This window comes from Podarcis bocagei (genome assembly GCF_964188305.1).
Source record: "Podarcis bocagei genome assembly, chromosome: 2".
NCBI lineage: Eukaryota > Metazoa > Chordata > Lepidosauria > Squamata > Lacertidae > Podarcis > Podarcis bocagei.
Genome location: NC_138126.1, coordinates 5,290,006 through 5,313,274, shown reverse-complemented (window position 1 = coordinate 5,313,274; position 23,269 = coordinate 5,290,006). Strand labels below are relative to the sequence as shown.

General features: G+C 45.6%; 4 protein-coding genes across 4 annotated transcripts in view; 1 reads left to right on the top strand and 3 right to left on the bottom strand.

Moving 5' to 3' along the window:
- Nucleotides 1-23,269, top strand: part of LOC308580643 (uncharacterized protein) — a 241,891-nt gene that overhangs the window by 194,862 nt on the left and 23,760 nt on the right. The window lies entirely within an intron of this gene.
- LOC308579730 (uncharacterized protein) overlaps nt 1-23,269 on the bottom strand; it is a gene marked incomplete at its 5' end in the record, with an annotated part of 47,567 nt that overhangs the window by 8,600 nt on the left and 15,698 nt on the right. The window lies entirely within an intron of this gene.
- Nucleotides 44-8,333, bottom strand: LOC308580927 (uncharacterized protein). The gene is made up of 4 exons (XM_081183235.1): nt 8,285-8,333; nt 5,282-5,438; nt 3,298-3,509; nt 44-1,193 (listed from the first exon to the last, which is right to left on the bottom strand). The coding sequence occupies exons 3-4, from the start codon at nt 3,428-3,430 to the stop codon at nt 121-123; spliced, it is 1,206 nt and encodes a 401-aa protein (XP_081039361.1). The 5' UTR covers nt 3,431-3,509; nt 5,282-5,438; nt 8,285-8,333; the 3' UTR covers nt 44-120.
- LOC308580550 (vomeronasal type-2 receptor 26-like) lies at nt 15,715-22,710 on the bottom strand. The gene is made up of 4 exons (XM_081182367.1): nt 21,049-22,710; nt 18,774-19,001; nt 18,221-18,347; nt 15,715-17,301 (listed from the first exon to the last, which is right to left on the bottom strand). Exons 1-4 carry the CDS (start codon nt 21,790-21,792, stop codon nt 16,391-16,393), a joined length of 2,010 nt encoding a protein of 669 aa, XP_081038493.1. The 5' UTR covers nt 21,793-22,710; the 3' UTR covers nt 15,715-16,390.

The window sequence follows — 23,269 nt, the reverse complement described above, 5'->3', positions numbered from 1 at the left end:
TCCTTTGATCTTAAAAGGGTTTCTCCCCTGTATGAATTGATAGGGTTTCTCCCCTGTATGAATTCTTTGATGCAAAGTGAGTTTGTCCTTCCGACTGAAGTTCTTCTCACATTCCGAGCACTAACAGGGTTTCTCCCCTGTATGAACTGTGTGATGGGAAGTGAGATGGGCGCTCTTACTGAAGCTCTTTCCACATTCAAAGCACTGATAGGGTTTCTCCCCTGTATGAATTCTTTGATGCGAAGTGAGACTGTCCTTCCGACTGAAGCTCTTCCCACATTCCAAGCACTGATGGAGTTTCTCTCCAGTATGAATTCTTTGATGCAAAGTGAGTTTGTGCTTCCGACTGAAGCTCTTCCTACATTCCAAGCACTGATAGGGTTTCTCCTCTGTATGAATTCTTTGATGGGAAGTGAGACTGTAACTGTGACTGAAGCTCTTTCCACATTCAAAGCACTGATAGGGTTTCTCTCCTGTATGAATTCTTTGGTGGGAAGTGAGATGGTAGCTGTGACTGAAGCTCTTTCCACATTGAAAGCACTGATAGGGTTTCTCCCCTGTGTGAATTCTTTGATGGGAAGTGAGATGTGAGCTTCTACTGAAGCTCTTTCCACATTCAAAGCACTGAAAGGGTTTCTCCTCTGTATGAATTCTTTGATGGGAAGTGAGACAGTCCTTCCAACTGAAGCTCTTTCCACATTCAAAGCACTGATAGGGTTTCTCTCCTGTATGAATTCTTTGGTGGGAAGTGAGACTGTAACTGTGACTGAAGCTCTTTCCACATTCAAAGCACTGATAGGGTTTCTCCCCTGTATGAATTCTTTGGTGGGAAGTGAGATGGGTGCTGTGACTGAAGCTCTTTCCACATTCCAAGCACTGGTAAGGTTTCTCTCCTGTATGTATTCTTTTGTGGGAAGTGAGAGCCCCACTCTGACGAAACCTCTTTCCACATTCCAAGCACTGATAGGGTTTCTCCCCTGTATGAATTCTTTGATGCAAAGTAAGACTGCCCTTCCGACTGAAGCTCTTCCCACATTCTGAGCACTGATAGCCTTCCTTCCCGCTTTGAGTTCTTTGGTGGGAACGGGAACTCTGACTGGAGCTCTCTCCATACTCCCAATTTTGATTTGGCTTCTCCACTGTGTGGATTTTGTCATGGTCTCCCCCATTCTTCATTTCCAATTCATCACCACCTACAACAAAGACAGAAACTAATTAGATCCTCAGGAAGAAACGGAGCCCCCAATTATTGAACAATGCTAATGAAAATTTGTCAAAGAGGAAGAACAGAAGATGTGAGGTCTTTCAACAGAGGTCGTGGCCTTTGTCGACCAGCATTTGTCGACCTCTTTTCTAGGACGGATTTTTGTTGCCACAATCATGAAATCCATGTTAGGATATTTCCGTTCCACCTTAAAGGGAGCAGGCTTTGGGGAGTCACAGAGTCTGCGCATGTCCTGATCACAGGATGTTTTTGTTCTGATATTCCTTTCGATTTCAGTCGGCTCAGAGACGCTGACAGAATGGACGTGTTTTCTTTTGTTCTGTTCATGTTCTAATAAAGTCTGTAAATTATGCTCTTCTGCTCTTCTGCGGTGCAAGCTTTTGACTGTGCTTTCTGCTGAAAGAGGGTGCACCCAGCCTAGGAATGTGGCTAGGAATTCCAAAGGCTTTGTGCCCCTAACTGTTGGATCTGCGTGACTACGGGAGGCTGATGATCGTCCAGAACTCCGGCTTGGGGGCCATGATGGACGTTATCTCCCTGGCAGTTTCCCAACAATCCACTCCAACTCTAACATTGGTCTTCTCTTTAAAAAACGGGCAGAGGCTAAAGCAGAAACCCAAACCTGACAGAAATTACCTCAACCTCCCTAACAACTCTGTGTGTGAATGTTGCCTCCAAGTTGCTATGGAAAGGGTGACTGTCACTCCAGAAGGCTGTTTTTTCAGTTAGGTCTGGTCTCAACTGTCGAGTGAGAGAGAGGTTTTCTGTGAGAGCACCTGCTGCCTGTTTTATGCTGCTATGTGCCTCAGAAAAAGTCTGTAAAGTCTCATATAGATAGAAGCACTTGTAATTCCCTCTTCATACCTAATGTAGCAGCATTATTTGATGTTGAATTATTTTGGATTTTTGAGCTTATTGTCTTGAATAAAAAATGGAATAAATGTAGAAATAATCAAAATCAATACATAATAGATATAGATATATTAGATATAAGCACATGCAAACGTGTTTTAGTATATCAAGTAATGTAATGTGTTCTGTATAAACTCTAAACAGAGAATCTTGTGGTGTCTTTTCTAGAAGAAAAAAAAGCTGTCTTTCAAGGGTCAAACAACCCAGGGCAACCTCCACACATATAAATACCACAGAAAATGGGTTTGGGGCCCACAAAATCCAGAAAACCACGAATAATCCAGAAAGACAGGTGCAGAGTTGTAAAGTGACATGTTTTACCTCAGAAACTGACATTAACATTTTGACCTCTTTGCCAGTATACTCTTAATTATCCTCTCAGAAACATTTTTTAAAGGCAGATTGAAAAGTAGAAAGAAATTTTTAGGATGCACATAGGAAGTTTTACACTGTGGAATAGGAGAATGAGAACAGTGTTATACAGATTTGAAATGATACAATGTATTGAGGCAGATGTCTTACTGCCAGAGAAATTCTTCACAATTTAGAGAAAGTTTATAAATTTAGAAGATGTCATCGCAATTTAATAAGAAACTTTTTTGGTCTAAGATATGAAGAAAAGAAAGATTGCCAGAGTCATGTGACAGAATTGTAACTATCATTGGAAAGTTAAAGCTGGCAGAATATTCTATGTCTGAAGAACAGAAAGGGAGCTATATTGTAGGATCTCCTAGGGGGGAGGAATGTATGTATGGAATTTCAAAACTGATCTTATGATCCAACGGGGAGCTTTACCAAGAGCGTCCAGGATCCCACGATTCTCCTCCTGGACTTCCTCATGCAGAGTTCGTTGCTTCTACTGCTGTGTGATGGAGCAGTAAGTTTTTTGACATTGGTAGGGCATTCAGGTCACGGCACCGGTATTAGACATTTTGAGCTGCCAATACATCGTGGTGGCCGGGGAGCTGTGATGTATTCCTAGCTCAAATTCCCTGCAGATGACAAAGGCACAGGCAGGCAGGTGGTGGAGCCCAGAAAGGTGCTCACCTTCTCAATCTCCGCCTGCCTGTCTGCCTCCCTCCACCCCCAGGCTGAGCAAGCCCCAATACCTCTCTGGCTCCATCCCTCCGTGTCCCCATCTCCCATCCCCTGGAACTCACCAGATCTCTCTGAGAGCCCTAGAGAGGAACGCTCAGAGGCTGTGAGGAGGGATGCAGGAGACAACCTGACCAGGTCAACCGTCCATCTTCCCCCTTCCATCCCCGCTAGCTTTGCAAGATCCATCTCTTTCATCCTTCCTGAAGAGTCAAGGAGCCAAAACAAGCTGCAAGGTCCTGGGAGAGAGGAAGAAGCAAAGGGAGCCTCAAAGGCCCTGCAGGGAAGAAGAAGAGAAGAAGATGAAGCGTTTGGATTTGATATCCCGCTTTATCACTACATAAAGGAGTCTCAAAGCGGCTAACATTCTCCTTTCCCTTCCTCCCCCACAACAAACACTCTGTGAGGTGAGTGGGGCTGAGAGACTTCAGAGATGTGTGACTAGCCCAAGGTCACCCAGCAGCTGCATGTGGTGGAGCGGAGATGCGAACCCGGTTCACCAGATTACGAGTCTACCGCTTTTAACCACTGCGCCACACTGGCTCTCACTGGATTCTCCTGCCCCTGGAAAAGCACAAATGGGGAAGCCCCTTCTCAACAGAAACCCCATTTATAAACATTTCCGGTGGTTCCAATTTCCTCTGTTTACTCCTCTCCCCTCTTCGTAAGACCGGCATGGTCTGCACAGTAGAGACCTGAGAATAGATCCCATTGAACTCAGTGGGGCTTATGGAAAGAACTTGGGGCAAAAACCAGTCACCATCTTGTCCCCAAACCTGAAGACTGCAACACCAGGCATGCTTATCTATGGTATCATAAGGCAAAAGTTCATAAAAGTTTTCATAGTCATAAAGAGCTGTTAACTGAAACTGACAACCAATTAAAATTAAAGGACTTTGAAGAAGTGAGAGAAACTGTAATAGACTGGTTACACTATTTACAACTAAATGAAACTTTTAAAAATCATGAAAAGAAAGGATTTAGTTATCAAATGTCAAGATTTCAGAGAGAAATAGTAGAAGGTAGTATAAAACAGCTGTAAAAAATGAACGATCTGCTTTTGGAAAGGGACACCAAAGAGGACCAGGTCAAATGCGTTATGATAAAATGGGCGAAGGATGTGGGACATAATAAATTAATGACAGACTGGCTTTGGAAGTTAGATTTGGAAGTTAGGCCACCGAGACCACATAACACCGGTCTTGAAAGACCTACACTGGCTCGCAGTACGTTTCCAAGCACAATTCAAAGTGTCAATGCTGACTTTTAAAGCCCTAAACGGCCTCGGCCCAGTATACCTGAAGGAGCGTCTCCACCCCCTTTGTTCTGCCCAGACACTGAGGTCCAGTGTCCTTCTGGTGGTTCCCTCCCTGTGAGAAGCCAAGTTACAGGGAACCAGGCGTAGGGCCTTCTCGGTAGTGGCTCCTGCCCTGTGGAATGCTCTCCCACCAGATGTCAAAGAGAGAAACAACTACCAGACTTTTAGAAGACATCTGAAGGCAGCCCTGTTTAGGGAAGCTTTTAATGTTTAATAGATTATTGCATTTTAATATTCTGTTGGAAGCCGCCCAGAGTGGATGGGGAAACCCAGCCAGATGGGCGGGGTATAAATAATAAATTATTATTATTATTATTATTATTATTATTATTATTATTATTATTATTATTGGTTTTAAATTTTCTGGTGTTTGGATGGTATTTGTCCCCGGTTAAATTAGCAAAAATGTACTTCTCACTCGCTGGATCAACACCTTGTTGTGGTGAGTGGGCCTGCACGTTCCTATGAACCTTGTGAGCAAAGCCATCGGGAATCTTGTACTCCCAGCAGGATCGCCCTAGTACTTTACTAATAATAGTGGAAGTGATGCAGAGAGTGACTCTTCTGAATATTCCTTGTACTCCCAGTAGTATACAAGGAATCTTTACAACTCCAAGTAGCTGATTCCCCAAAGCATCTGCCCTGCAAGCAAAAGAAACCTCTGACAAGCCCTTGAAGAAGCCCAACCTGGAAACAGAGCCCCATGTGTTTCCCCATCTCAGAAGTCCCACCTGGCCGTGAGGGAACCGGATTCGCAGGAGAAACAGTTCCCCTCTCCTCTCCTCGGACAAGTGAAAGGAAGTCTCCCCTGCTGAAGAGATGGCAGCCCTGCTTGCCTGGAATTCACATATTGCTGACCACGCTGCACGGATTCTCCCAGTCTCCTCGCTAGAACAGAGGAGCAGGAACATGGTGGCACAGCACCTTCTCCCTCGTCACAGAAGGAGACGCAGTTACAACCATCTCAAACAATGATCCTGGAAACATGGACAGCAGATGAGCAACTCATTACCAACTTAAAACCATGGAGAGACCTGGTCTGAACAAAGACATTGGATTTTTATCTCATTATACATGACAAAGCCATTTTTCACCTTCTCACCCCTTGCTTTTTCCTGTAAGACCTATTGCAGTCGTTAAGAGTCGTCAACAGGCTCATCACAGCTATCTGCCAATCACCCATTCCCACAACCCTCCTGAGTAACACCCCTCCCCACCTTCTTACTATATAGAAGGATCTGGCAACTTCTGTTTCAGTGTATTTCGCATGCACACGAAAGCTCATACCAAGAACTAACTTAGTTGGTCTTTAAGGTGCTACTGGAAGGATTTTTTTTGTTTTAGCAGATGAGCAGTTACTCAATGGATTTCATTCATTCTCAACTGGGGCAGATCTAGGGGTAAAGCGTGGAAGAGCGAAAGAGGGCCTGGGGGTCCTAGTCTCCACTACCCTACGTGCCATTTCAAGCCCTCTCCCCTCATTCAAGTCATAAGCCAGGGCAGTGTTAATCCAATTCAGCCACCAGGCCCTCTTGGTAATTTTATTGATGTGACCCCAATGAGTCAGAAATCTCAGATCAGAAACTTGTGGGTTGAAAGGGAAATTTATACACCTGAAATTATTTTCCTTACCCCAAGGGCATCTACATGAGCCAACAGTGTGACGCGGCAGCTAAAAAAGCCAATGCAATTCTGGGCTGCATCAATAGGAGTATAGCATCTAGATCAAGGGAAGTAATAGTGCCACTGTATTCTGCTCTGGTCAGACCTCACCTGGAGTACTGTGTCCAGTTCCGGGCACCACAATTCAAGAAGGACACTGACAAACTGGAACGTGTCCAGAGGAGGGCAACCAAAATTGTCAAAGGCCTGGAAACGATGCCTTATGAGGAATGGCTAAGGGAGCTGGGCATGTTTAGCCTGGAGAAGAGGAGGTTAAGGGGTGATATGATAGCCATGTTCAAATATATAAAAGGATGTCACATAGAGGAGGGAGAAAGGTTGTTTTCTGCTGCTCCAGAGAAGCGGACACGGAGCAATGGATCCAAACTTCAAGAAAGAAGATTCCACCTAAACATTAGGAAGAACTTCCTGACAGTAAGAGCTGTTCGACAGTGGAATTTGCTGCCAAGGAGTGTGGTGGAGTCTCCTACTTTGGAGGTCTTTAAGCAGAGGCTTGACAACCATATGTCAGGAGTGCTCTGATGGTGTTTCCTGCTTGGCAGGGGGTTGGACTCGATGGCCCTTGTGGTCTCTTCCAACTCTAGGATTCTATGATTCTAAGTCATAAGCCAGGGCAGTGTTAATCCAATTCAGCCACCAGGCCCTGTTGGTAATTTACGCTGATGTGAACCCAATGAGGCAGAAATCTCAGATCAGAGACTTGTGGACTGAAAGGGAAATTTATACCACTGACCTTATTTTGCTTAACCAAAGGCATCTGTAGTTTTAGGAGGGGATCTCAATGCCAGATTGGGCCCTAATGATCATGCCTTTTATACACAGCACAAATGCTCTCCTCCCAACCGTGAAACCAATGGATTCCTCCTCACCCGTTGTTCCAAAGATCAGAAATCAAACTTTGCAGGCATCTGCTTGGCTCAAACAGCATTCAGGCTAAACCTCTACATCTTAAATGGTGCCCTTGAAAGTGACTATCCTCTCTGACTCCAGAAGGAGAGCTATAGACCAGGGGTCAGCAACTTTTTTCAGCCGTGGGTCGGTCCACCGTCCCTCAGACCATGTGGTCAGCCGGACTATATTTTGAAGAGAGAGAAAAAGGAACAAATCCCTATGCCCCACAAATAACCCAGGGATGCATTTTAAATAAAAGGACATACAGTGGTACCTCGGGTTACATACGCTTCAGGTTACATATGCTTCAGGTTACACACTCCGCTAACCCAGAAATAGTACCTCGGGTTAAGAACTTTGCTTCAGGATGAGAACAGAAATTGTGCTCTGGCGGCACGGCACCAGAGGGAGGCCACATTATTATTATTAGCTAAGGTGGTACCTCAGGTTAAGAACAGTTTCAGGTTAAGAATGGACCTCCGGAACGAATTTAGTACTTCACCCGAAGTACCACTGTATTCTACTCATGGAAAAACCACGCTGATTCCTGGACCGTCCCTGGGCCGGATTTAGAAGGCGATTGGGCCGCATCCGGCCCCCGGGCCTCAGTTTGCCTAGCCCTGCTCCTGACAATGAACTCCAAACCTGCCTGGTGTTTTTACATGAGCAGAATGTGTGCTTTTATTGAAAATGCATCTCTGGGTTATTTGTGGGGCAGAGTTCCCTAGACCAGATATAGTCTGCTATATAGTTTGGTATACAAAGTACGTCCTGGAGGCTGACATCAGTATAAACGACCAAACTGATTAAAGAAAGAAAAAAGGTGAGCTACGTTAGAAAAGCGATCCAATCATAAGAGATCTCGCTCCAATCGCCCTGCTACAAATGTAGCGGTTTCTGCTGTCTCCTGGTCTCCTTGATCTGCCAGGAGAAAAGACACAGTAGCGATGCCGGTCAAGAGGAAGAAGACCCTTCCTCCTCCTCCTCCTCCTCAACTCTTGATCGAGACTCCAGGGCTCTCTCTGCAGGCTCCCCCCTCCAAGACCCCCTCCCCCTCCCATTTGGCGCCCCCCATGCACGATCTGGCCAGCCCCCCAGGCATCTTCCCCCGCAGCCCCTTCTCCCCATTGCACCCGGAGGGAGAGGGAGGCGAGACTCACCCCCAGGCAGCTCTTGCAAAAGAGAGAGGGAGACGGAAGCAGCCCCTCCGCTTGCAGGCGGGAATGGCGAGGGAGGGGCTTTGGCTCGGGAGGACCTTGCCCCCCCCACGCCTCCACTTCCTGTCCTCTCTAGAAACCCAGCTCTGTGCCTTTTAACCCTTGGCAAGCCGAGCACAAGCGGAGCAACGCAGGCAGGAGCCCAGGAGGAGCCGCTAACCCAAAAATATTACCTCGTGTTAAGAACTTTGCTTCAGGATGAGAAAAGAAGTCGCGTGGCGGCAGCAGCGGGAGGCCCCATTAGTGGTGTCTCAGGTTAAGAACAGTTTCAAGTGAAGAACGGACCTCCGGAACGAATTAAGCTCTTAACCCGAGGTCCCAGTGTACCTGCAACCTGAGCATAGATAGCAGGGCTTCACCGCGTTAATACTCCACGGAGCATCAGCACTGCATTAGTCACTGCTTTGAATCCAGCACAGAGCATGTGTGTCTTTGTGCGTCCAACTTCCATCCTGCTTCCAGCTCCACTCACTCAGACAACTCTGGCTTTTGTTCTACCTAGCGGCTGGGTGGAGGCAGGGAGGCCCACTCATATGTTCTACGGCACAGGGCAACTTCTTTGGTTGTGCCAGCCATGGCACCGCTCAAAATCGGTCTCATTCACACATTAGCATGACTAAAAAGGTAAAATAAAATACTCAGGATTCCGACTGGTACAGAAAAAGGGTTCTTTACTTACAATTAATTCATTTTCACAATAATGGCCTTGGATCCTAAGCCTGTGTAGCAAATGCATAGTTTGGGGGTACTCTTGCATACGCCTTTGTCACTAGAGACCCACGTGTCCTCTATGGCTGTTTGTGAACAGGAATAGCCTGACCACTGGAGCACTGGAAAACGTGGAGCTGGACTACTGCAATGCACTTTTTCTGGGGCTGCCCTTGGGTCTGGTCCAGAATCTCTAGTTGGTGAAACATGATGTGGCCAGATTGTCCTTGCGAGCTTTTGGTCAAGAACATGTGGCACCACAGCCCCCCATTTGAAGGAACTATCCACTTAATACTATTTTCTGCTTCCTGCAACTTCCATTCCTGATCCACAAGAGGACCTCTTCTCTTATTCCATGGCTACTAAGCTTACCCAGGAGGCAGCTTGATGAAAGTGTCAGGATGCGGTGTCTCTCCCCCACACAACATGACTCCAGCAGTTAATTGTGGTGGTCAGGTGGGATTGCTATGAGGAATTATGGGAAATGTAGCAAGCCATTGTGTCAGCAATGAACACATTGCTTTGACTGGGCTTGAGCCATTTGACATGATTTCCTATCGAATCCCACAACCCTCTGTACCTCTGCCATTTTCTCACTGCCTGACAGTCACGTATAGCATTCTGAAACACAGACCAGTTGCTTCACCGGGCGTCCTCAGTACATAAAGATAGAAAGTAGCTTTGATGTAGATTTTGTTAATCTTTAGGTTAATTTTTTTAAAAATAATTTTTATTAAATTTTTCTTTTACAAATTCGCCATCTCAAACAATTTTCACAAATTTCAGCTTTTTGAACTTCCACCAGCTTCTCCGCCAATCATCCATATTTTTACACATTCTCTATATTTTATATTGCCATTTAATATTATCCTTACAGTTCTATTTCTTTTTTACAATACACCTTTAACTTCACAAAGCCTCTTTAAATCCCACTAGCGTTGTTTGTTCGTCACATATGCTTTTCAGATAATATGTAAACTTTCCCCAGTCCTCGATGAAATTGTGATCCCTTTGATATCTGATCTTCCCAGTCAATTTGTCCAGTTCTGCTTAGTCCATAAGTTTCATTCTCCACTCTTCAAGGGTCGGTAACTCCTCTTGTTTCCATTTTTGGGCCATTAATATTCTTGTTGCTGTTACTGCGTATTGAAAAAGTTTATAGTCCCTTCTGTTTATCTCTCTTCTTGTTATTCCTAACAAAAAGGCTTCTGGTTTCTTTACAAATGTATATTTAAACTCATTGTATATCATTTCCCAGAAACCCTTCACCTTCTTACATTCCCACCACATATGAAAAAACGATCCTTCTTTTTCTTTACATTTCCAACACTTGTTACATGTTTTAAACATTTTTGCTAACTTAACCGGTGTAATGTACCATCTATATACCATTTTCATAATATTCTCCTTTAACGCAGTACATGCAGTAAATTTCATATTTTCATTCCATACTTTTTCCCAGTCATCCAATTGTATATTATAACCAAAATCTCTGGTAAATCTTAAGGGCCAGGAAGAGAGTTCACAAGGAGATGGTAAATACTGTCTTTCTTTCCGATGGGTTTATGACCTCTGGGTTTCCTAAATGCATTCCTCCTTGGTTCCTGTTTATTTAGCTTAACCACGTATGCATGCTCAAGTAGGAAATAGTTTCTTTGTAGTTAAAAGGATTTCTCTGATCTGACTTTGTCCCACGTGGGGGATTTTTTGAAATGCTCAGAGGAAATCTGATTGAACGCCCCCTGCCGACACGGGAAACAGCTCCCGCTCACAACTCCTCCCTTCTGTAAGGAGGAGAGGCTTTCATAAATTGTGGTGCCCAGAACTGGACACAATATATAAAAAAGAGGGTCCTAGGCCGTAAAGGGCTTTAAAGGTCAAAAGCAGCACCTTAAATCTGACCCTGTACTCCACTGGGAGCCAGTGTAGCTTGAAAAGCACTGGGTGAATATGCTCCCATTGCAGAGACCCTGTGAGGAGCCTCGCTGCAGCATTCTGTACCCGCTGGAGTTTCTGGGACAGATTCAAGGGCAGCCCCACGTAGAGTGAATTATAGTAGTCAAGCCTGGAGATGACCGTTGCATGGATCACTGTGGCCAGGTCGGGGTGGGAAAGGTAAGGGACCAACTGCTTGATGCGGCGAAGGTGGAAAAAATGTCGCCTTGGCTGTTGCTGTAACTTGCGCCTCCATGGAAAGGGAGGCATCAAGGATTACACCCAAACTCTTAACGGAAGGCAATGGCACTAATTGGGCCCCCGCAAGAGAAGGGAGTTGGTCCCTCATCCCCATGCCATCCTGACCTAGGCATAGGACCTCTGTCTTTGAAGGATTTAGTTTCAATCGGCTCCCACAAAACCATCCAGCCACAGCTTCCAAGCATCTGGTCAGTGTGTCCGGGGCTGAGTCGGTGTGGCCATCCATCAGCAGATAGAGCTGAGTGTCATCAGCATATTGGTGACAACCCAGCTCAAAGCTCCGGATAATCTGGGCAAGGGGGCGCATAAAGATGTTAAAAAGCATCGGGGAGAGAATTGCGCCCTGCGGCACTCCACACACCAAGGAGTGGCGCGACAACATTTCCCTCCCTAGTGCCACCCTCTGTCCCCGACCAGAGATAAAAGAGCACAACCAGTTACGGGCTATGCCCTGTATCCCCACGTCTGTGAGGTGGTGGTCCAGAAGATCATGATCGACCATGTCAAAGGCTGCAGACAAATCTAAAAGGATCAGCAGTCCTGACCCGCCTCGATCCAGTTGTCTACGGAGATCATCTGTTAGGGCAACCAGAGCCGTCTGTTAGGGCAACCAGGACGGAAACCGGACTGAAATGGATCTAATGCCGATGTTTCCTCCAGAAACCAATCGAGTGTTAAAAACAATACAGCATTAAATATTAAAAGCTTCCCTAAACAGGGCTGCCTTCAGATATCTTTTAAAGATAAGATAGCTACTTATTTCCTTCACGTCTGAAGGGAGGGCATTCCACAGGGCAGGCACCACTACCGAGAAGGCCCTCTGCCTGGTTCCCTGTAACCTCACTTCTCGCAATGAGGGAATATTTAAAGATATACTGTATTTTTCGCTCTATAACACGCACCCGACCATAACACGCACGTAGTTTTCAGGGGAGGAAAACAAGAAAAAAAAATTCTAAACAAAACAGTGGATGTATGATTTTTGTGGTTCATGCTGTGGCCACAGACATGTGATCTGACAGTGAGTTTGGAGTAGCCCAATACAAAAATCCTGAGGATCCATGCTTTGTAACCACATTTTTGCACCACTGCGGCCCCAGGCAACAGTGGGTGCGTGTTTTTTTGGTGCAAGATGTAGCCATGGACAGCAAAGCGGGAGAAGAGCCGCTGAGTGAGGAGAGAGGGACAGAGAGCCTGCTTGCTTTAAAGGAACCAACCGGACAGGAGCCGCTTACACTCGTGTAAGCAGCTCCTCTCCTCTCCCGCTTTGCTCCTTTAAAGCAAGCAGACTCTTGGTCCCTCTCTCCTCCCCACTCAGCGGCTCTTCTCCCGCTCTGCTGTTTCAAAGCGAGCCACGAAGGAGGGAAGGAAGGGGAACCATGGATCCTCTGCTCACGACTGCAGCAGATCCCCCCGCCATCCATAGGCATTCCCTCCATAACATGCACAGACATTTCCCCTTACTTTCTAGGAGGAAAAAAGTGAGTGTTATGGTGCAAAAAATACGGTAATTCAAATACTTCATCATTGATTCCCCCTCTCCTTCTCCTTCCAAGCTGTTGCTCTTAGAGATACAATATTCTAGGTGTGGTCTGACCAAGGCTGAATAGTACTGCTCTATTTAGCCTCGGTCAGCAGACACATGGAATACTGTGTCCAGTTCTGGGCACCACAATTGAAGAAGATTGTATGCGCAGAGGAGAGCGACCAAGATGATGAAGGGTCTGGAAACAAGGCTCAGGAACGGTTGCTTCCAAGCTGTTGCTGTTAGAGATGCATTATATGTTACGGCTGTATGGGAGATAAGCAGGTCATAACTTATATTATGAAATTCGGTATTTTAGTAAGGATTTTTTCTTATGCAGGTGGGAAGCCTCGTGCGAGCAACAGATTGACGTGTGTGTGCAACCCATACATCATTTTCGGCCCCAGAAGACGGGGGGGGGGGCAAAATGGGCTTTTGCGTGTCTGCTGCTGTGCGATGACCCAGAACGCAACCCCCATGCAAATGGCAAGTTGCCTGTATTAAAGTTGTGTTGTATTGGAAAAATAAAGTTCTGTTTGGTGGGGATGACTGCAAATGGTTGGAGTTCTTTGTAAACCTCAGAGAATGCACAAGGAGACAAAGCTTTTGTGATAATTCAGATGGTGCGGAAGATTCACTTAGTGGAGAATGTGTCTGGTAAGGGGGAAAACGGCCTTGGGGATGTGGAGATCCAAGCATGTCAGCGTGATCTCAGGACTGCAATACCTCAAGGACTGCCTCTTCCCATATAAACCTACCCGGACCCTGAGATCATCTTCTGAGGCCCTCTTTCGTGTGCCTCCTCCTTGAGAGGTCCGTAGGGCAGCAACACGAGAACGGGGCCTTCTCTGCAGTGGCTCCCTGTCTGTGGAATGCTCTTCCCAGGGAAGTTTGCCTGGCGCCTTCATTATACACCTTTAGGCACCGGGAAAAAACCTTCCTCTTTAACCAGGCCTTTGGTTGACCTGATTGACATCCTATACCCTTTAAAAATGTGACTCTTTTCGGAGGGTGGGTGTTATTCGGTTGTTGTTTTTATTCTGGTTATATATGTTGTGATCTTTTCTGTGAACTCCCCTGAAACCTCTATGTATACAACAGTATATAAACTCAATAAATAAAAAATAATAAGAATAAGAATCTTCTTGTAAAGGGAATGGGTTTCATGAGTTCACAATGTCCAGATGTAGGTACTCTATGTAGAGCGTGTATATATTTGCATACATTCTAAAAGATTATATTGGTCCTGACCCCAACAAAGGTGCATTGCTATTTAAAGTCCAAGCTGACCTTTCCACCCTATGCTGGCCCATGTCAAAACAGGGCAGCTGCTTCTCTGTGTTCTTGCAAACATGTTTTCTCCAGCTCTGCATCTGCTCCTCAAGCCACAGAGAGACTCCAGAAGGTTACCAGGGCGATGCTTCCCCGCCTCATAAATATTCTTATTTTTCCCAGGGATTTCTCCAGAGATTCATAATTTCTCGTACTGAGTCTGAAAAGTCTGGTGCATAAAATATCCCCTGTCTTGTCAATTCCCTAAACAGCTGCAGACGGTGAGAGGGATAGAGCAAAAAGCCTACATCACAAATAAAAAGTGGCTGTGCTCTTCCTTCTTTCCCTCGTGCTTTTAGGACACCACAAACGGGCTATTTTTAAATGTCGCCACAAACATATTTTTGAGGGTGGCAGGTTGTGCACAACCATCTCATCCCCCTGCAATACCAAGGGATGTGTTAGAGCGCCCCAACCTTCCAGATGGCCCCTGAAAGCCTATTTTGGTTTAAGAGAGGGATGAACCAAATATTGTTTTCAGGGTGGGTTCCTTGAACCCCCTATGTGAATTTCCTCTTGTTCTTGGTCACAAGGAATGGGTTTCAAGTCCCCCTGCCCTATGTGGCCCCTTCAGCCCCCATTTTGGTTTAAGGGCCCAATGAACCTGAACGTTTTGCTTGGGATGGGCTGTGAGCACTCAACACAACCAACTCATCAATTCTTTTCTTTTAATAGTTTTTATTTGATTTTACAAGTATAAGATTATAATAATACAGCCATACATATCTATATATAAAGATCTCTCCAAATCTTTGGACTTCTCACCTTCCCCTCCAAAGGTTTTCAACTGCGTACTATTCAATAGTCGATATTTTACATCACTCCATTTTCTCCATAGCAATTGCTACATTACAAGTGTTATTGCAATCCTGCTAATGTTTTCATCTGCTTACAGTGGTCATCAACTCATCAATTCTGATCAGGAGGAATGGGTTTTGATTTTCCCCAATCTTCCACGGGCTCCATGAAACTCCCCCCTTTTCTAAACTTAAGGGCCCAGTGGAGCTAACCATTTTTGTGGGTTTCATGCAAACTCTCTATAAGCGTGGTCTGTTGCATGTCCCCACAGCCATCTATGGGTCCCAGAAACACAAGGGTCCTGAACACAAGGACTATAAAGTTCCCGCACCACTTTGATTGCACTACGCACCCTGATTGCTTCTTGGTGTCTGGAGTACGGATGGCTCCCACCTCCCGTGATTCTCCAATACAGTTTTGGAAGTTCCAGGCAGCTGTAAAAGTTCTAAACAGTTCTAAAAAGTTTATAAAAGTGAAATCTTATTCTGCTTCAACAGAAGTATAGTGTCCAGATCAAGGGACGTAATAGTCCCACTCTATTCCGCCTTGGTCAGACCACACCTGGAATACGGTGTCCAGTTCTGGGCACAATAAATTAAGGAAGATATTGATGAGTTGGCAGGTATAGGGTGGAGAGTGACCAAGATGAACAAGGGCCAGGGAGGAATGGGGGAGACCACCTCTCCATCCTGACCCTCCCAGGGAGGAGGAAGAGGAAGAAGACAGTATAGATTTACAACAGGGGTTTGAGGGAAGTCACAGCTCAGAGGCAGATGAGGGGGAAATCATGGGAGAGCCAGAGCAACACCTGGCTGAAACCATTCTAGGCCCACCATCTCCCAGAACCCAGCGAGCCTTGAAAGTGGGAGAGCAAGGAGCTCAAAGACAGAGAGTACTTAGCAGCACTTGCAGAGGAGGTGATGATGATGACGAGTGAGGAAGTGGGAGAGACTGGGGGTGGAGATTCACTCAGGACAACACCATTATCCAAGAGGCTGAGTTCTATGACCTCTCTCTGTAAGCTTGGGGAGGGGAGGGGAAAGGACTGTAAGAAACTTTTCCTTGTCTTTATAATTTCCTGGGCAATCAGCCAGGAACCATTGATAGCACCCTAACATTGGGTATGTTTAGTCTGCATAGAGGCCTACATTTGTTATTTTCATTTATACTTACTCCTATGCCAGAAAGGGCATTGTATAATTGGATGGATATTTCCCTAAAATTAAGAAAAATAACAGGAGTAACAGTGGACATCCTTGTTCCGTTCCAAGAATAATTACAAAATTTTGGTAATGTGAATTCTCCGTGATCTATGTGATCTATATCTTCCAAAGTATTAACAAATTTTCAACCAAATCCAAATTTCATAACTACTTCCATTAAGTTGGTTGGTTCTACATGATCAAATGAGGGTAATGATTTTTTAAACTGAAACATCATTTTCCAAGAATCTCACTTCCCTACCTTCTTGAAAAATAATATTTTAAGAATCAGATGCTATCTTTAGTTTTTGCTGTCAGGTGCTCCTTTGCATTCAGATCAGGTCTCAGCACAATAATGTAGCACTTGGGGAGGAAGATGCAGCCCAGAAGCCCAGCACTGGAGGCCAAGATGGAGAAGACCTGCACGGCTACCATGTATTTCCCTTTGGTGCTCAGGTAGGTGGGAACAAAGGACACCCAAACACTGCAGAAGACCAGCATGCTGAAGGTGATCAGCTTGGCTTCATTGAAGGCCCCAGGCAGCTTCCTGGCCAGGAAAGCCACCGTGAAGCAGATGGCCGCCAAGAAGCCCATGTAGCCAAGGGCACAATAAAACATGGCCACAGACCCTTCGTTGCATTGCAGGATGATCTCCCCAGGCTGGGAGTGCATGTCAGAGTCTGGGAATGGTGGCGATATCCCCAGCCAGATCATGCAGATGACAACTTGGACACAGGAACAGGAAATGACAATGGAGTTGGCCAGACTCTTCCCCAGCCATCTCCTCACCTTGTTCCCTGGCTTGGTGGCCAGGAAGGCCAGAACCACAGTGATGGTTTTTGCCAAGACAGAAGAAACAGCAACAGAGAAGATGATGCTGAAGGCTGTTTGTTGGAGAAGGCAAGTCCCTTTCCTTGGCCTCCCAATGAACAGGAAGGAGGACAAAAAGGAAAGCAGGAGGGAGACGAGGAGGATGTAGGAGAGGTCCCGGTTGTTGGCTTTGACTATGGGAGTTTCATTGTATTTAATGAAGATTCCTAAGTCAAAGCTTGTGGCTAAGGACCCCAGTAGGGCAAGGGAAAGTAGGACAACCCCCAGAGATTCTTCGTAGGCTAGGAAGGTGATATGCTTGAACACACATTGATCTCGGTTCATGTTTGGATGCTGATTTTCTGGGCATTTTTTGCAATGGTCTGCATCTGCAAAAGAGAGAGAGAGAAAGAGTAATGTCTACTACTCTGGATTCGGCCAAGCCCTGAGCAGTATCTAGCCTCTTGGGAGAGATTCAGTTGTAGACCAAGTCAGTCTGGGACAGCCACAGATCACAACAGGTATTTAATTAGGTTTTTCTAAACATTAGCTCTACCCCGAAGAAATTTGGGACAGATTCCAGGGCTGGAGATCCCCAGCTTGGCCTCTGGCAGGTTGGGCTGCTTGGAGCCCCCTATACCAGGGCCAAAAGGAGGATCAGGGGTCTGTGCAGAAGTCTAATATCTATCCTAGTTCCACAACAATGTCCCTCCTTAAGGACCCAGGGACAGTTAAGTCTAGTCAAAGACAACTATGGGGTGCAGCGTTCATCTTGCTTCAGGCCAAGGGACCTGGTGTTTGTCCACAGACAGCTTTCTGGGTCATGTGGCCAGCATGACTACACCGCTTCTGGTGCAAAGGGACACCATGACGAATGCCAGAGTGCACAGAAACACCATTTACCTTCCCACTGCAGTGACACCTATCCATCTACTTGCACTGGTGTGCTTTCGAACTGCTAGGATGGAAGAAGCTCAGAGAGAAATGGGACCTCAGCCCGCCGTGTAGTTTCAAACTGCTGCCCTTCCGATCAGCAAGACCAAGAGGCTTTGTGGTTTAGACATCCCTCCTTCACATTTGATCATATTTATATATATATGATGTTGATCATGATGATGATACATTTTAGAACAATATCATAAACTATAATCATAAAAAGGGATTGATGATGATGAGAATTTGAATCACCCAGTTCACTCCCACACATGAAGCATACCAGCCTTGTCCTGCCCAGAAATGGTTTTGAGAGATTCCTGACTGAACGCTTCTCTCTTCCCCAAGGCCAGCCTTTTCCTTGGAGTCACCCACCTTCCTGAGTGGAGATGGTCCCTTCTGCACAGGGAAGACATTCATAACAGCAAAGAGGCTTCCCTTCCTGAATCACCTTGACGGATCCAGGGCGACAGCTTTCCACACACCTGGAAGTAGGAATGGTCTAGGCACAAAGACGAAGAGCGTCAATGAGAATTGTTCTTTGAGACATAGTATGTTGTTATCTGCTGAATCTAAGCATTTCCCATCACTGTCCATTACATGAATTATTCATGATTAAATTCAGAAAAAAACAAAGGACCTCCATTAAATAAAGTTCTGTATATGGGTCATGAGCTATTCACTACCGATAAAATACATGCAACAAGAGAAAAGCAAGGAACTCCCCCCCTTCCCCATGCACACAGTTTAGCAAGAAGCCTCCTTTGGCACCCAGCTGAGCAGAGGAGCTGTAGGAACTATCTGGAACAACAGCCCAGTGCTGGAGTTGACAGGCAAGTGAGGGCAGCAGCCCAAAGAACAGGGAGCACTTATTAGAGCTCATAGAAAAGAGAGCAAAATGACAGGCATCATTCCCACTCCCCGTCACCTGATTGAGCCACTTGGGCCACACAATGGCCTCCTGGTCGATGGAGCACTTCAGGTCTGGGGATCCCTGTCTGTCGATACTCCCAAACTTCACTCTGAGGACGGATTTATTGGGGAACACCACCCAGTTCACAATGTCCAAGTCGGCTGCCAGCTCCCCGTTCTCATCCAAATACACTCTGTCCATGGAAGAATTGTAGAACTGGGTGTTTCCTAGGAAAGGGTGGAGCTGGAACAGAAGCAAAGATGAGAGCATTTAGAATAAAGGGAAGCATAGGCCCCTGTTTTGCTAGCCCAGAAATGGAAAGTCAGCGAGGTCCCAGCTAAAGAGGATTGGCAACTTAAGTGGACAGAATATGCAGAACTTCCAGATTTAACATACAGAATAAGAGAGCAAGAAGAAGATACATTGAAAGAAGAGTGGAAAGCATTTATTGAGTATAGGGAAAATAACTGTATACAGCTGAAAACGGTGGCAGCATTAAGATAAATTCAACCACGTAAATAATGTTTGATGGATGTAAAAGTAGAAAACTGATTTGAATGGTTATAGCAAAATATACAGGGGTGTATAAGATGTAAAATGAACCATGGAAAGAGAAGAAGGGAAGTTATCGGATATTTTAGAGTTTGTAAAATGTTTATTTGGATTTGTTCAATTGAAAATTTAATAAAAATTATATAATAATAATAATAATAATAATAATAATAATAATAATAATAATAATAATGGAAGCATACTGTCAGGGAACTGACATCGGAGCAGAGTGGAGAGGCGAGGCTCCCAGATTCTGCAGGAGAGGGGACTAGTAAGGGAAGAGAGAGAACGTCCTCTGGGGAAAGAAGTCCAGGTGACACCAGGAAGAAGGGAGAGGCAGAGAGCAGTTCGGAGGGGAGGCTCCGAGACTCTTCCAGTGAAGTCAGTGGGGAGGGTGGAGGACCACCACTCGGGACGCCCACTCTGCACAGAAGGCTTCCGCGCAGAGAGGCGAGGCGAAGGCTGTCCGTTAAGGAATTCTTATGCTGGAGGAAATTTAGGAAACACCCACTGACGGATTCTACCAGCGACTGAGCAGCAGCTGCTCAGCCGGGGAAAGACGCAACCACCCCCAAGCAGTTGCAACAGCTGGAGGTTTACACACAAGCAACCCCAATTCCCTTGATACATACTGACAATCCACTTCCCCTTTGCTTAGGGCTTGTTGCAGACTCAAATAGTCATGGAGGGATCTTGTCACTTTTGGTTCATACTGTTTTCTCTCTCACACACCCCCCAATCTTAAATTCAGTTCTCCGCATTTCTGAAGCATTTTTTAAATAATAAAAAACCCTCATCATAATTCTTTAGCATTTCTGTGTGATTTTCTCCTAGAAGGCATGTTTTTGAAGGATGCTGCCCCCTTGGATTCTTTCAGAAAGAGTGAATTAGGTTCGTTTTTCCTTTCAAGGCAACCTGAATGAAATCTCCTATATGGGCTTCAGCAGGGAAATGCAGGAGCTTGGTGGAGGGAGCAGAGTGTCAGAGCAGAGTCAAGCGGGTGTGAAAGGAATAGAGATTAGAGTCAGCCTGATCAATATCATCTCCCCTGCCAAAAATAATTCCAACTTGCGGGGAAAGGAGAATTGGGCACATGATGAGAGCTATTGCGCAGGGAGCTGTGCAATGAGACAAGAATAAGAATAGTAAACAGAATTGAAAAAAGTATATGTATTAAGGAAGGTTTAAAATGGAAAATGGGTAATGTGTTTTGCAAACTTTGGGTTTTTTCCATAGTAGTTTTTTTTCTAAAGGGCTCTGGGCTCTTACTGAGATTAAGATTAACTAACTGGTTGCTCTTCTCTGCTAGCTAACATGTGAGTGTTGTAACCATAGATCATGTGATGAAGGTATTGGATTGCAATATCTCCTTTTTGAAGGGAGTTGCCTTTTTGTCTTTGAATCCAAAACTCAATAGAGGCAATATGTAAAGGAAGCTCTCCAGAAGGTAAAGCAAACAGCCTGGAGACTGAAAGGCAGGAGAGAGAGAGGGGGAGAGAGAGGGAGATCCCGAGCCTGTGCTGGACAGAATGATGTTCTCATTCTGTTAGAATGAGTTCTGTGAGTAAAGAGTGAATAATATTTCTATGCGCCTGGGCAATAATTCATTTCCAAAAGGAAATGAATGCTTCCAGTTCTTATGCTTCCAATCATTTCAAACTGCACAATATTTAATATCTGCAACACTACAGTTGATTGTCATGCTCAGATGTGATGTCTATGAAGGGAAAGAAAATACCTGCCATGGCTGTAGCCTTTGAAGTCCCATTCTCTCAGTTCCCCTCTGCTTAGATCTAGATGAATATGCAGCATTTAAGGCACGAGCCACGGCTTGCAGAGTGTTGTAGATCCTGTAGCTGTCTAGAGAGAGGATTCTTTCCAGATCATATTGGGGAAGCCTCTCCAGTTTCCCTCTCTCTCTGCATCTTGTCCGGCCTTTCACTGAGAATGCATGCTTTGAATAGGAACAATTAAAAGCATCCTCCCAAAACTTCTTAATACCAAAGAAAAAGGGTGGAAAATCATCGTATTTTGCCCCTTTACTTGTCTCAGTGAAGAAGGAAAATATACCATGGATGTGTTGGAAAGATATGTAATTATACATCAGCTCCAGGGCAACATCCCACAAAACTGTTGTGATGAAAATTTTCCCAACAATGGATTTCATCACTTTGTCAAAAATATATTGTACAATGAGTAGTCCATCTAAGAAAAAAGTCATTTCTCCATAGTAAACAAATACATGCACTTGCCTCCACTTGCGGAATGGAAGACGAGGAATGTATACTCCATTTGTATTCAGTCCTTGGATGCTTAGTGAGATGACAACACAGACACCGCTCTTGATGAGCACGGGTGTCAAGCTCTTCAGGAACCTCTCTCCATTGTCGCTGTCTGGTGCAAGGAGGCCAATCAACGTCCATCGGAAGTGCTGGAGCAGCTTGACAATCCCTGGGTACAGGGCTTCTTCTTTGGGGACCATCCGGTAGAAAAAAGTGAAATGCCTCTTATCATTCAGAACATGAGAGACAAAAGCATAAGTGACCTGGGAAGAGAACGGAAGATTTGGATCTTGTTTGATTTCAGTTCAAAGCCTAAATATTTCTAAGCCCAACATGAGATTGGGAAGATCTTAGGAAGGAGGAAGGTCTATTGCAAGGACCCTTTGGTGGGAACAGTGATTTCCTTGAAGGTTGTGGCAGCCATAAAGAAGGCAAATTTGATGCTAGGGATCAACCGGAGGGTAGTTGAAAATAAAACAGCTGATATCATAATGCTATTATACCTCTCTCCATTCCTACCTGTGGGATTTTATAGATGCCCAACACGTTTGAAATCTGGATGGAGTTTTGAGAGTCGGACCCTTCGAGAACAGCCAGTAAGTTAGTCTGTTTACCACAGCTGTAGTTTGGAAAGTTCAGCTGCCCAATTGACAGCATGTCTAGCAAAGCATCATAGGTCACCCTTCCATCAAAAAAGTTCTCATGGATGCTGTAGCCCAGGGTGATGTTGGCTAACAGCTTTTGATTCTGGTTGATCGCTTGAATGGCATACAAGAAGGAGAGGAGCTGCCAGTACTTTGTGGGTCCTTTCCTGGGGGGAGAAATTATATACATGCCAGCACTGTCCAAGTAATATTTCTGTTCTACCGCTAATATTCAGCTCTACCTCTCTTTCAAATCAGAACCAGTGAAGGTCCTGTGTGAGTGTCTGGAGGCGGATGGAGGATGGATGGTGGCTAACAGATTGAGGCTGAATCCTGACAAGACAGAAGTACTGTTTTGCGGGGACATGAGGCAGGCAGGCGTGGAGGACTCCCTGGTCCTGAATGGGGCAACTGTGTCCCTGAAGGACCAGGTGCGCAGCCTGGGAGTCATTTTGGACTCACAGCTGTCCATGGAGGTGCATGTCAATTCTGTGTCCAGGGCACCTGTTTACCAGCTCCCTCTGGTACGGAGGCTGAGACCCTACCTGCCAGCAGACTGTCTTGCCAGAGTGGTGCATGCTCTAGTTATCTCTCGTTTGCAATGCGCTCTATGTGGGGCTATCTTTGAAGGTGACCCGGAAACTACAACTAATCCAGAATGCGGCAGCTAGACTGGTGACTGGGAGCGGCCGCCGAGACCACATAACACCAGTCTTGAAAGATCTACATTGGCTCCCAGTACGTTTCCAAGCTCAATTCAAAGTGTTGGTGCTGACGTTTAAAGCCCTAAACGGCCTTGGTCCAGTATACCTGAAAGAGCGTCTCCACCCCCATCGTTCTGCCCAGACACTGAGGTCCAGTGCCGAGGGCCTTCTGGCAGTTCCCTCACTCCAAGAACCCAAGTTACAGGGAACCAGGTAGAGGGCCTTCTTGGTAGTGGCACCTGCCCTGTGGAACACCCTCCGACCAGATATCAAAGAGAAGAACAACTACCATTTTTTTAGAATACATGTGAAGGCAGCCCTGTTTAGGG

Coding starts and splice junctions, on each gene's coding strand:
- LOC308580927 (XM_081183235.1), bottom strand. CDS start 3,430: ATGAAAGAGATGGATCTTGCAAAGCTAGCGGGGATGGAAGGGGGAAGA. Junction 1,194..3,297: donor AGGGCTCTCAGAGAGATCTG/GTGAGTTCCAGG, acceptor TCTTTGTTGTAG/GTGGTGATGAATTGGAAATG.
- LOC308580550 (XM_081182367.1), bottom strand. CDS start 21,792: ATGGTCCCCAAAGAAGAAGCCCTGTACCCAGGGATTGTCAAGCTGCTC. Junction 19,002..21,048: donor AAAGGCTACAGCCATGGCAG/GTATTTTCTTTC, acceptor CTTCTGTTCCAG/CTCCACCCTTTCCTAGGAAA. Junction 17,302..18,220: donor GACCATCTCCACTCAGGAAG/GTGGGTGACTCC, acceptor TCTCTTTTGCAG/ATGCAGACCATTGCAAAAAA.